Below are 12,358 nucleotides of genomic sequence, written 5' to 3'. Positions count from 1 at the left end.
CGTGCCATGCAGTTGATGGACGTTCTGTGAGGATACATAGTGATTGTACAGTAAAGTGAAGATCTGTTTGTGCGGTCTTGCCAACTTCCATGGTCACTGACATGACAAACACTGACCACAGGGGCTGGCAAGACAACCCAAACAGATCTGGGACACAGGCTAGTTCCACTGCCACCCATCCGTACCTTCATCTATGTCAGGGGGAAGGCCTCCGACAAACACCTTCCTGGAGTAGCGCTCCATCCTCTCGCCGTTTTGACAGCGCGTGGGCGAGTTCAACCCCGAGGTCAGAGAGGGGTCACCGTGCCCGTCGTCCAGGAAACCGTCCTCGAACGGAAAGAGTGAAGAGCGACCTGGAAAGAGAGAGGTGGGAGGGGAAATAGAGAGAGGGGACCAGCAAGAGTAACAGGCAGAAGAGGGGAAAATAGAAGGGCACATAACGGAAGAGGAGAAGACAGGGAGGACATGAAGAGAAAGGAAGAGAAACCTGTTATTAAAACAGGTGACAATAGCCTCCTTAGAAGGGAAGGTCAAAGCACCATCATGCTTCTTCATGAGTTCTAATTCTTCAAAACATCGTGGGCCCGCCCTCCTCCACCCTCGAGTCCATCCAGTTCGGTCCAATTACAAACCAACACAGGGTCTTCATAGCCTTCTTACACCAGATGGACCCTTGTTTCCACGGGCCATAGGAACAAAGGGGTGGAGGGTGCAGGAGGGATGGAGGGCATTTGCCACAGCAGTTGATTACCTATTACAAATGTGAGCACATAGAGGACTGTGTACTGACCATAGAGATCATATCATTTTAATATTAGTTTCTGTTCTAATTCCATGGCACTGACTAAGTGGTGCTGCAGGCAACGTCTAAAGCCTCGGCTACGCGTAGGCTACTTTAAATAGAGTTGTATTTACCATGCCAGCACGTACAAGGCGATAGTCTCTTTCTATGTAAGTGCACAATAGTGGTGTGTGGCGATGGAGGCCTCCCCCTTTATTAGCTGTACTGACTTGAAGATGACAACTGCACGATTTGCTGATCGCTGAGTCATAAGCTCCGTCGACATGTGGACGAATGTGCTGCCAACAGCCAGACTTAAAAAAAGTACTACAATTCTTACACACACACACACACACACACACAAAATACAAGCATTGCAACAAACGTTGCATATGTTACCGGGGTTCCTCACTGAGTAAAGGTATGAATTAGTTGAACACTCCAAAGGTCAGAGAAGAGTATGTCCGCAGCACCCATTTCAGCCATTCAGGACATAAACAGTTTGAGTCACTGTACTTTCCTCAATGTTTTTATGGTCTAGACTTAAACATTTTGGCCCAAATCCAAATGGACTTGCTCCGGAACTGTCCATAATATATGGAGGGTCTATACTTGAGAATTCATGAATAATCCACAAGCAGCAGCCAATGCAGTTGCCTATAGCGATATACAGGAGCAGCACAATGACTCAGAATATTAAAAGAGAAAACAAAGTTGCATTAAGAAAAATGGAGGAGAAAAAAAAGTTCAAGATACTAAAATGATCCGCCTCTCGACGTTTAAAGAAATGTAATGACGTTAAAACAAAAAGACGTGTACAAATGAATAGGATTTCATCCAATCACGGCACAGATGGAGGCAGATTATGTGACATTCCACTAGAACCCGGTAGCCTTGGAGAGAGAGAGAGAGAGACGCCAGTACGGAGAGAGAGCCAAGCAATTGCGCTCGTGCCTCTCGTTCATTTTAGCAAGCAGAAAGAGTAGAACTCCACACGTTACCTCTTCTGCGGCCATAGCTCCTGGCTGCTTGTGAACAGCGGAAGAGGGAGGGGTGGGGGGGGGAGAGAGACAGAGGGGTATGGAAAGGAGAGGGAGAGAGACAGAGACATGGGTTTCGTGGAAAGACAACCAGGCAGAACATCACCAAGGCAACAGTGACACCACAGACGCAGACAGCCACACCTAATCATCAGCGATGAAGGTAGACAAGGAGTCATTATGGGTTGGCTGGCAGTATCCCACAGGAAGCCTGCTGCGCCTACTGTACCTGAGCCGGGCTAGACTAGACTAGACTAGAGGATAATGGGCGAGGTTATAATAGGCCTAACTACTCTGAAATAGTCACCTGCAATAACAAGACCCTATAACCCAGGTTATAATCTCAGGCAAGAAACACGGACTACTACCTAACTCACGTTTTGCTCTAATTTCTCCGCAGCGTGAATATTCATGAATGTGACCGATAAAGCGGCACGCAGAGACGTTAGACAGGTTGTCGTTAGCCATTACCACGAACTAGTGGAAGATTAGTCTTTATCCCGTGGGGAAATTTCCACCCACAGCTGCCCTGGATGGAGCCATGGAGGTGACAGCCTGAGTCTCAGAGTCCAGACAGGAAAAGAGAGAGAGGAGGACAGCCCTACCATGTGATAGGGTTGGCTGGGAGATCGCAATCTAGTGAACAGGCCCAAAGGTACAGCAGGCAGTGATAAGACGTCGTGACCTTTCTCTCCATTTCATTAGTTAGCGTGTGCGTGAGCTCTCACAAAAAAAACTTTGGAGTATCAGCTCGAGCTCAGGAAATACGGTAGCAAAGCACTAACTTGAAAAAAACTAAACAAATGTGTTGTTTGGTGTGTGTGTGTGTGTGTTCACGTGACATTTCGTAACCTTCTTTAAAAATGCACCCAACATGCCTGAATAGGAGCCTGGTTGTGCCTGAGAAAAAAAGCAGACAGAAGGCAGACAAGGCAGACTGAGGTATTAAGAGTCTATACATTAATGCCAGTAGACAGTGTGTGGGTGGGTGGGTGAGTAATGCATCCCTAAACAGACCTTCACACAGTCAAAATGTCACAGAGAACAAAGTCTTCTCCTAGAAACCAATATGGGGGTGTCCATTGTGATGGTGCCATTGTGTGACCCCCCCCCCCCCTCCCTCCCTTGCTCTTGACAGAAACACTGCATCCAGACCTCTTCTCTCACTGGGTTTTCATTAAAACTCGGTCTCTTCTCACCACAGAGCAGAGTTGTTCCGACCGGTGTTCTCCGCATTCTTCTTCCACCGTATGGGCCTTGGGAGAGACAAAGGCACCTAGCAACAAGGGGAAGAAGGTGGAAGAGTGGAACCCACTGATCTAGTGTGGACTAGTAAGTGGTGTTGGGGGAACTGTGTGTCCGTCACCCTGGTGAGGGAGAATAAGACGAGGAGGCGGATGAGAGGGAGGGAATGGCAGGAGTTGGCACAGACAGAGTGTCAGAGAGGAGACTTAGAAGGAAAGACGGGGGGGATATATCCTGGGGAGGAGCGGTACTGGAAAAACGCCTGCTAGCTCCTTGAACTATCCACAGACCTGCCCTTCTTTATCCATAAATCCATGCTGGGTGTCTCACTGGCTCATCCTTCATCTAAGCCAGAGAAGCAGTGGGTAGATGTAGAAATCGTTAGGAGACCCAGTCTCTATAGTCTGGGCAAAACAATGGTGAGAAATGAAGAGGAGATTAACGTTAACCCGCTTTCTTCACATCCAAAGCCTTGCCGTCTAAAACATGGCAGACTACTACAGCAGTGAGCGCCAATTCTGACAGATGCTGGAGCTCCGTGCAGATTGGAGACTAAGTTAAACGCTCCAGAAGAGCAGTTTAACATCCGATTTCAAACGCGTTCCCCAAAGGACTGACGATGAAAAGAACAAGTTGAAGAGAAAACAGACGGCACAGTGTTGTCAAGCTGTGACAGCAGTAAAATGAGTTACTATAAGCCTTGTTGGATATCTTCTCCCTTTCCATTCATCCTCTTCTCCACTATTTTCTTACTGCTTCCCTGCTGGCATCCCCAAACAGGCAAGTAAGGAGAGCCAGGGTTGTGTTCATAAGGACATAACACCCGAAAATGTTTTGAAATGGAAAACAAAAATCAACGTTTAGTTATTGCCTTAGCCCTACACCTGATTCAAATCACACTGGGTTAGAGGTAGTCCCTCCCTGTTTCAGTCTGTTTTCTCTCGATTGGTGCCTAATGAACATGACCCAGGACTCGACTAACACTCCCAGATGTCTTGAGCTGAGCTCCACCAGTCACCATGGACACCCCAATCCTCTCCCCTGTCAATTAAATTGGCAAGGCTGAAAGAAAGAGCCTTTTGACAACTCACTGTCTAAAACCTGGACAGAGGGAGAAAAATTGATTTTCTGACATTTCTGAAATATGAGGATTTTTTCTCTCTCTTAGAGACGGAAAATTGAAAAACTCTTGCTGCCGGCCTCAACTAGAGCCTGTGTGGACCAAACCCTGTGACCTCTTCCACATGGTACGACCCGGAGAGGTCGTACCATGTGGGCTGTTTGCCATCTGCTAGGGGGAACGGGGGTGGGGGGGGTCTAGGCTTACAGACGGTATTTGACAGCGGTTCCTCCCTGCTCTGCTCTGAGAGAGGGGTCCACGCTGGGTTTATGGTGTCAGGGGGTAACACTTGGCAAGGGGTGCGAGGTGGGATTAGCATGGGTATGGGCATGGGCCCTGTGGTGATCCCCGCCCCAACCCTAGAAGCTAGGGCATATCCCAGAGTCATCCTGCGTAGATGCGTTAAGACGACACGATTTCTGAATCGGTTTCTGTCGCTCGTTTCCATAAAATAGAGAAGCAACACAATGGCAACCCCTTAAAAGTGGCCACGATTAAAGCAAACACACACACACCCATAATAACATGGTAACATAGAGTGATAAGGATTGTATACGTTTTGAAATGCTACTCACTGTTCAATGGCATGATGTGATCTGCTCCGGGGTGGTGAAAGTTCAGACCCATGCGTCCTGTAGAGAAACAAGAGGTTAAAGGTTATAACCCGCGCGTGTCGGCCTACATAACAGTGTCTCATGCGCAACAACAACAACAAAAAAACAGCATACCAGCACAAAACATGGAAACGCTAACACGAAACCTAGAACTTATGTGAATGTTCTGAGGGGACAACACGTGTAGCATACAACGTTGCATGCTAAGCACGCGTTATATTGTTCTACATAACCTGGTAAAAAGGCGCCCGCAGAACATAAAGCTAGAACCATGGAGAAACCAAACCAGGGCAAACGTGTGTAATACACAGAATAAAGATTTAGGCTGGGCTATGGAAAACAGTCATTCAATTATCATCTCGCTCTCCTGTGTCACATCTCTCACACACACATTCCAACGCAAAGAATGTGACAGAGCATGCATTCTGCTCTGGTGACAAGAGTGTGGTGTGGACATGCCCAGACATCCTCCACACCAACCAGGGAAAGGACTTCCTGGTACAAACTGTAGTACATCTCCCCTCCTTCTGCTCGGTCTCTCACACACACACACACACACACACACACACACACACACACACACACACACACACACACACACACACACACACACACACACACACACACACACACACACACACACACACACACACACACACACACACACACACACACACACACACACACACACACACACACACACACACACACACACACAAGCTCATCTCAAGCAGCAAATAGGGAAGGACTGAAGGAAACATAAAACATGTCACTCTCGATACTCTGCACTGATTATTATTGGTGTTTGTGGTAGCCTGACTGTCAAAGCCTACAGTCGATCCTCAAGTCGATCACTGATGCACCCTAGGTGCGTCACGATGACGCTACTTCTGAATACATTTCCAATTGTTCATTTCCACGAAACAAGAGAAGGAACAAAATGGCACCTGTCAAGGCCACAATAAAAGCACACACACACACAGTGTAGGCTGTTTCATCGCGAACAGTTGCGTTATGATTATGAGTCACTGTAGCCAAAGACAAATGAGCATCCATATTTTAAAGTGACACTTTCGATTCCACAGTCCTTCCTTTCAACAACACTAAACTACTGGCTGGCTTGCAAACACATGAGCAGCAAAACGCCGCCATGGACAGCGGAGAAACAGGGTTCATATAATGAAAGAAATGGTCCAGCAAGGCAACCTTGCCTCTAAATGGCAGATATTTCTACATCCATTACCCAACAGAAAACGTGCAACTAACGCGTTGGCTCCAACAGGGCAACATGTTTCAACGCAGTGCTAAACATCTGCACGTAGTCTCGACAGTATCTCCACAAAGCAAGGCTAATGGCAGGGGCAGACATCTTGGTTTACCGAGTGGGTGTCTATATATAGGAGAGAAACCTGAGAGAGACTGTGGCAGCCGCCGTCGCAAGCTGGAACGGCGCAAACGTGTCAATAACGTTTCAAAACTAAGCCGCAGCAGACAGATAAAAAGATTTTCAACAGTTTGGACCAGGGTCGTATACATTAGGTGCAGACAAGAGCCAAATGCTTAGAAACGGAGAGCGAAAATGTGCGTCGCTTATTGGACAAGTTGAGGTACGGTCCCTTTCGTTTTCAGTCCGTAGTCTTCCGTTCGGGGCTTAATGAATATGGCCCAGTCCTCCTCCTAGGCTGGAAACCACAGTGAAACGTGTAGTGCTCTCTGGGTGAAAACAAGAGAGAGGGGAGGAGCCAGCACAGCCACCACCATCCAACAGATCAACAGATGAGAGCAGATGTGCATTTCCTCACAGTTCTTAACGAGTCATAATCCAGCATGAGAACAGAGGGGCTTATATGGCAATCCTTTGCATAGTCAATCCTGTAAAAAAAAAAAAGAGCGAGTGTGTGCACGCACACACACACCCACCGAGTCAATTTTCACCCTCTCTCTCCCCCCCCCTCCCCCATACTGCTATTTCTAACTGAATGAGGGCATGGTTTGGCTATCTTGAGTGAAGAAATCTTATTGGGTGTGCCAGCATCACCGTATTGTGACACGCCTGAGCGAGCATGTTGTGCTACTTGTCAAAATAATATTCTAATCGATATAGTCAGACTCAGTAGGCCAGAGGACATAGCAACATTGTTTCTCCGAAACGGTAAACAATGTGAGATGGAAGATAGTGACTTGGTATAATAACATCCCTGACTCGTACTCTAGATTTAAGATGTGTGGTTTGGTTTGAACTGTGGCGAGACACTCAATAGGAACCACAACGTGCTGTGTCTTCAGGTACAACATTATGGATTTGCAAACCTTTTTACAATGTACAGTAAAACGTACAAATGTTCACAGCATTACTGGAGTGTTAGGTCACAGCCAACACGGAATATATCCAGCCCCCTAGCTCTAGGTGCACTGGGAGGAGAGCGATGTGATGCCTCCATTTTGCCTCTTGGGGTCCATGGTGGTCCTACCTAAACCAGGGTTGTATTCATTAGGGAACACTGTAGCAAAATGTTTTGTGACGGTAGGAGAAAATGTCAGTTTCTAGTGGACACGTTCAGGTACTCCATCCCCGTTTGTCTGTTATCTTCCGTTTGGTGCTTAATAAATACCGCCCAGGCATTCTAGTGGTGACAAAATGGACAGTTGCTCCCAAAAGCCCTAAAATAGCTCTGGGCCAGTGCCATCTGCTTCCCCAGTTCAGTGGCATGGCCTCAGGGTGCTGGGCTGGTGACATTTCCTCACCGAGGGCTTGGGCGGGGGGGGGTCCTGGGGAACCAAAGGCAGTGCATGTTTAGTGTTTGCCATGGCACTACACAGCTAATTCAAATGATCGACTAATCATCAAGCTTGGACGATTTGAATCAGGTTTAGCACTAAGACAACGACTAAAATGTGCAACCCTTGGGGTCCCAAAGATCAGGATTAAGAAACACTGTGTTGGGGCACTGGACTGGAGAAATATCTTACAGCTGCTGTACACTACTGGTGAACTGGACAGAGTGAAGACGCGAGTCTATTATCTCTCCAAACCACCTCTGATGTTTATGCAGAACCCTCCCCAGACTAGCTCTTAGGAAAGGCTAGGTGTGTTTGGTTTAGCCTAAATGGACTGGTTTTCAATGGGCTGCATTTAGAGAAGCATTGTACAGCATATTATGCTCCTAAAGGGTTAACCTTCCTCTAGATTCCATGAGGTGCTCATCAGCCATTGCTTCACACCTGGAATTCTCTCGGACTCTGCCTCAGCCACGTTTTTCAACCTCTGTTCCACATTAAAGAACATATTAAAGCTCCCCAATAACTGCCTTTGGAAAAAGCCAGAGCAGCAGTTATGGGGAGGACTGGCAAGTCAACGGGGAGGTGTGGAAATGTTAACCCAGCCGACAAAAACACCTTGAGACTAGAGAATGAGGTCTCACACTCGGGCTACTGGCAATGAACAGCAACTCCCCTACTGTCTGAAAACCGCAAAGGACAAGTGTCAGCTTTATTTACCCGAGATGCTGCGGAAATGAGACATCTTTCTCTACAAAAAAACAATCAAGAATACACTCAAAAGAAAGGCCAATTGAATAAGACTACAATACTGTTTTTCATCAAAGCTCATCTCATCAACTTCTGCTGGTAGAGGCTGGATGGACAAAGGCTTAACTAAGCTAATGGAGCTAGTTGGTGTGTGTGTGTGTCTCTAACCTTTACCACCGCCAACAAAGCTTAGAAAGTACTCTTACCTCACCTCCCGACAATGACTGTTTAAAGTGCAGAATCTTCTTGGTGTCGGCGATTGAGCAAATGTTTTATTTCATTTAACTAGGAAAGTCAGTTCAGAACAAATTCTTACTTACAATGACGGCACCTTCAAATGATTGAAGGTGCACATTTGAGTTAGCCGTAATTTTTCTGGTCTAGGTCAAGCTCAGTTTAAATCGGTCAGCCTGGCCAAAAGGGCCTGATTGTCTGGGTGACCTTTCAACGTCCTTACACCTCTCTGACCCAAACGAACCAGCCTTCACTGCCCTTTCATCATCTTACCCCATCTGTTAACTCTGAAGTTGTAGCTTCCCTCCTGATAAAATGGGAGTCAATAGTAAGGTTTTATCATATATTGACTTATAAAATCAACAAAACACCATTGCTCAGTGGGTCTGTACTCAACCTCTCTGTTATTGGTTTGGTGATGTCACCAGGCAGGCCAAAACTCGATCCAACAAAAACAGGCTGATATATATACCAAAACAGCATTATCATAATTTCTATGTATCATTCCAACCTCATAGTTTAGAAATATATATATACACATATATAAGAAATATAAAAACACAGGAAAATCACATTTTTGACAGCTCTGGGCCTTTAAACTAGTTGAGATGAGTATTTACAGTTAGAAGACCACCTTCCCAGAGGAGTGGAGGCTGTTAAAGCAGTAAAGGGGGGACCAACTCCATTAATGCCCTTGATTTTGAAATGAGATGTTGGACGAGCAGGTGTCCACCTACTTTTGGTCGTGTAGTGTATGTTTAAGCATACATGGCTGTTGGGAGTGTGTTGCCATACCTTCAGCTCCCAGGTGCAGCAGAGCTGACACACTAAATATGAAGTTGCAGCAGATGTCTTGACCACACTCTGGCTGTTGTCCAGACAGCGGTAGCGTTGGAAGGTAGAGAACGACCAACATTGATATTTGTTTAGGGCCGATGCCAATACCGATTTTTGGGGGTCAAGGAGGCGGATGGACGATATTTTAGGCCAATGCTCAACATCAATACATTTGACCATTTGGATGAGAACATTTCCTAGAGACAAAATAAAAAAATGTGACTTTGTTTTTACCAATCTAACATAATGGTAATACTTTATTTGAATGGTAAATCTCTTGATGAATTGGGAAAATGAAGATGGCTTAGGCCCATTCACAATTACAGGGGAATGTATATTCAATAGGAGTGTGGGCATGTATTGATTATTTTTTAGCTTGTTTTGGCTAAACCAGTGGAGTCCACGGATGACAAACAAACCGTTTGCAGACTTATATTAGCCGACTGATCAACAACATTTGCATAGAAGCAGAGGCTGCTACATGTTTCTCCACACGGACGAAATTCACGTTAATTCAAAACATCACTAAATAAAAATGCTCAAACGCACAACAGCCCATTTCTAAAAGCTCAAGTGCAAAAACAAAGCGACAATGGAATTTGTTTGTAGCTGAGGCATAAGATCATGTGAGGCAGACCAGCTGAGCCGTGTGTGTGTGTGTCTGTGTTCAGCGTACTGACATGAGTGCTTTGAATAGTGCCTGATTTGCATGTGGCAGTACACACACACACACACACACACACACACACACACACACGGAGCAGTTCATCCCGTGTCAGAGTGATCAGAATATGTGTGAGAAGCACTGTGTGCGCCATAGCCACAGCCTGGTGGCTTGCAGTGGTGTCTGTTGTCAGGCTCAGACTGCTGGTGTTTTTCCAGGCCGAGGGGAGGAACTGTGGAGCAGGGGAAAGCCTAACTACTGACTCTCCACACGTGAGCTAAGCTGACCCAATTTCGGGACTCACTTCATGCGCTCCAGTGTGGAGCAAAAAGAAAATAAAAAAAGGACCCGTTTGATCACGATATCCCAGCCCGGCACCCCTCCCTTTGAAAGCAGAGTGTAAATTCCCCATGCATGCCATTCCGATCTGATTAATCAGCATTGAGGAGTTAAAGAGGATCACAAGAACAGAGTGGCAGTCAGTAGTCGTCGTTCTACCCCCCCCATTCCCTCTCTCTGGACTGACTCCTCTCAGAGTCAACGCTAGAGTCTCGCCCTTCTCACCATCATAGTCAGGAAGAGAGGGGTATACATTCACACCCTCTGTGCAACCCCCCCCCCCCCTCCATTCTCATAATCACCCAGCCTCCTCTCATTCTCACACATGATTGGAATCCCAACACTCAAGGTTCGGGGTACAAGGTATGAGAGAAAAGTCTTTGAAAGAGTTATTATTAATTCATTATTGTCCGTATGATAGTTTAGATTTGGGGGGGGGGGGGGGGTGAGTTTGATTACATTGTCATCAAGAACAGCACAATTCTTTCTCACTTTGAAATAATAACAAAGGGAAAGGATACATGCAAGTGACAGACCTCGGTGGCTGTCCTTTAGCCTGGTCCCAGATCAGTTTGTGCCATCTTGCTAACTTCTCTGATCAGTGTCAATGACCGTTGGCAAGACAGCACAAAAAGATCTGGGACCAAGCTAGCTGTCCTGTGCCTTGCTGTATTAGACTAGCGCTATGGGCAGCCTCAGCCAATGGAGTCAAAGGAGGGGGACACCAACAGGGAAGACCTGCTGTGACAGGGCTAGCTGCAGCACGCCTCTCTGAAGGCAGGCCCACGCTGTTGACACGAGGACTGGGAGTAAACAGTGATGGGGCATGAATGTTGAACCATCTGGCTGGGACTCAGCCTTCCACTCACCCGTCTCCCCCTCTCCAGTCTCACCCGTCTCCCCCTCTCCAGTCTCACCCGTCTCCCCCTCTCCAGTCTCGCCCGTCTCCCCCTCTCCAGTCTCACCCGTCTCCCCCTCTCCAGTCTCTCCAGTCTCTCCAGTCTCTCCAGTCTCCCTCGCTCTCTCTCGCTCCAGTCCCCCCCCCCCCCCCCCCGCTCCAGTCCCCCCCTCGCTCTCGCTCAGTCTCGCCCCCCCCCCTCGCTCCAGTCACCCCCCCCCCACCCGCCCCAGCCCCAGTCACCCCCCCCCCCCCCCCCTCCCCGCACTCTCTCCAGTCTCCCCCACTCTCTCCAGTCTCCCCCACTCTCCCCACTCTCTCCAGTCTCCCCCACTCTCTCCAGTCTCCCTGTGTGCCCGAGCTGATTTACAACAAGGGAATATTTGCAGGAGATTCTGGTCTCTCCGTCCCCTTCTCTCGTTCCAGTGAAGTCGGGCCGGGAACGAGACGACCTTTGCAGCGATGAAACAATGCTCTCTCGACACAATATTGAAAAAACAGAATCTACGCATGAGAGCGCAGCAGGCAGCAACTCATAATACACCCCCCAAACATTTCCACTGTCAGGCAGGCTAAGAAAACAACACTGAACATGAGTCAGTTTTCATAATAGGAATGTGACCTACTCTGACAAAATGATCTCAAGGACATACGTGTGGTGTTGAAAGAATTTGGGGAGATCCATTCCAAAACAACATGTTGCTTTTGACAGTAAACTCTCTTTTCTCCTTAGACCAAGACAGCCCTTGGTCTACCTTCATATTTCCCTGAAATAAGGCATTTGAACCATTGCTTTGATTTTCTGTTTCTTTGTATCAAATAATCAATAATCGTCAGCCTTTGGAGTGGCATTTTTCGCTCATGTTCCGTTCCCAGCAATCCAACAAGACACATTTGAACCCATTTGTTTGATGCGATGGGGTCCATACTTACTCTTCCTCAAACCTAAAACATTTTCTCTAAAATGCTACATGAGCTTTTCCCATGAGATAACCCGGCACACTTAGCCCCATGACCGGTGCATGACCATCTAGTGTTACCAACATTGTACTTATCTC

General features: G+C 47.2%; 1 protein-coding gene across 8 annotated transcripts in view; it reads right to left on the bottom strand.

The window, feature by feature from the left end:
- LOC139381131 (cytoplasmic polyadenylation element binding protein 3) overlaps nucleotides 1-12,358 on the bottom strand; it is a 62,902-nt gene that overhangs the window by 23,654 nt on the left and 26,890 nt on the right. For 5 of the 8 annotated variants that reach the window (XM_071124443.1, XM_071124449.1, XM_071124445.1 and 2 more), the window contains exons 4-6: nucleotides 4,762-4,818; nucleotides 1,783-1,806; nucleotides 186-353 (exon numbers count right to left, since the gene is read on the bottom strand). In XM_071124443.1, coding sequence (XP_070980544.1) covers nucleotides 186-353; nucleotides 1,783-1,806; nucleotides 4,762-4,818 — 249 coding nt within the window. The remainder of the gene's footprint in view (nucleotides 1-185; nucleotides 354-1,782; nucleotides 1,807-4,761; nucleotides 4,819-12,358) is intronic. The other 3 variants (XM_071124444.1, XM_071124450.1, XM_071124451.1) reach the window with 1 other exon arrangement.

The sequence above is a fragment of the Oncorhynchus clarkii genome, chromosome 23, assembly GCF_045791955.1.
Source record: "Oncorhynchus clarkii lewisi isolate Uvic-CL-2024 chromosome 23, UVic_Ocla_1.0, whole genome shotgun sequence".
Lineage (NCBI taxonomy): Eukaryota > Metazoa > Chordata > Actinopteri > Salmoniformes > Salmonidae > Oncorhynchus > Oncorhynchus clarkii.
This window is presented reverse-complemented; position numbering and strand designations above follow the sequence as displayed.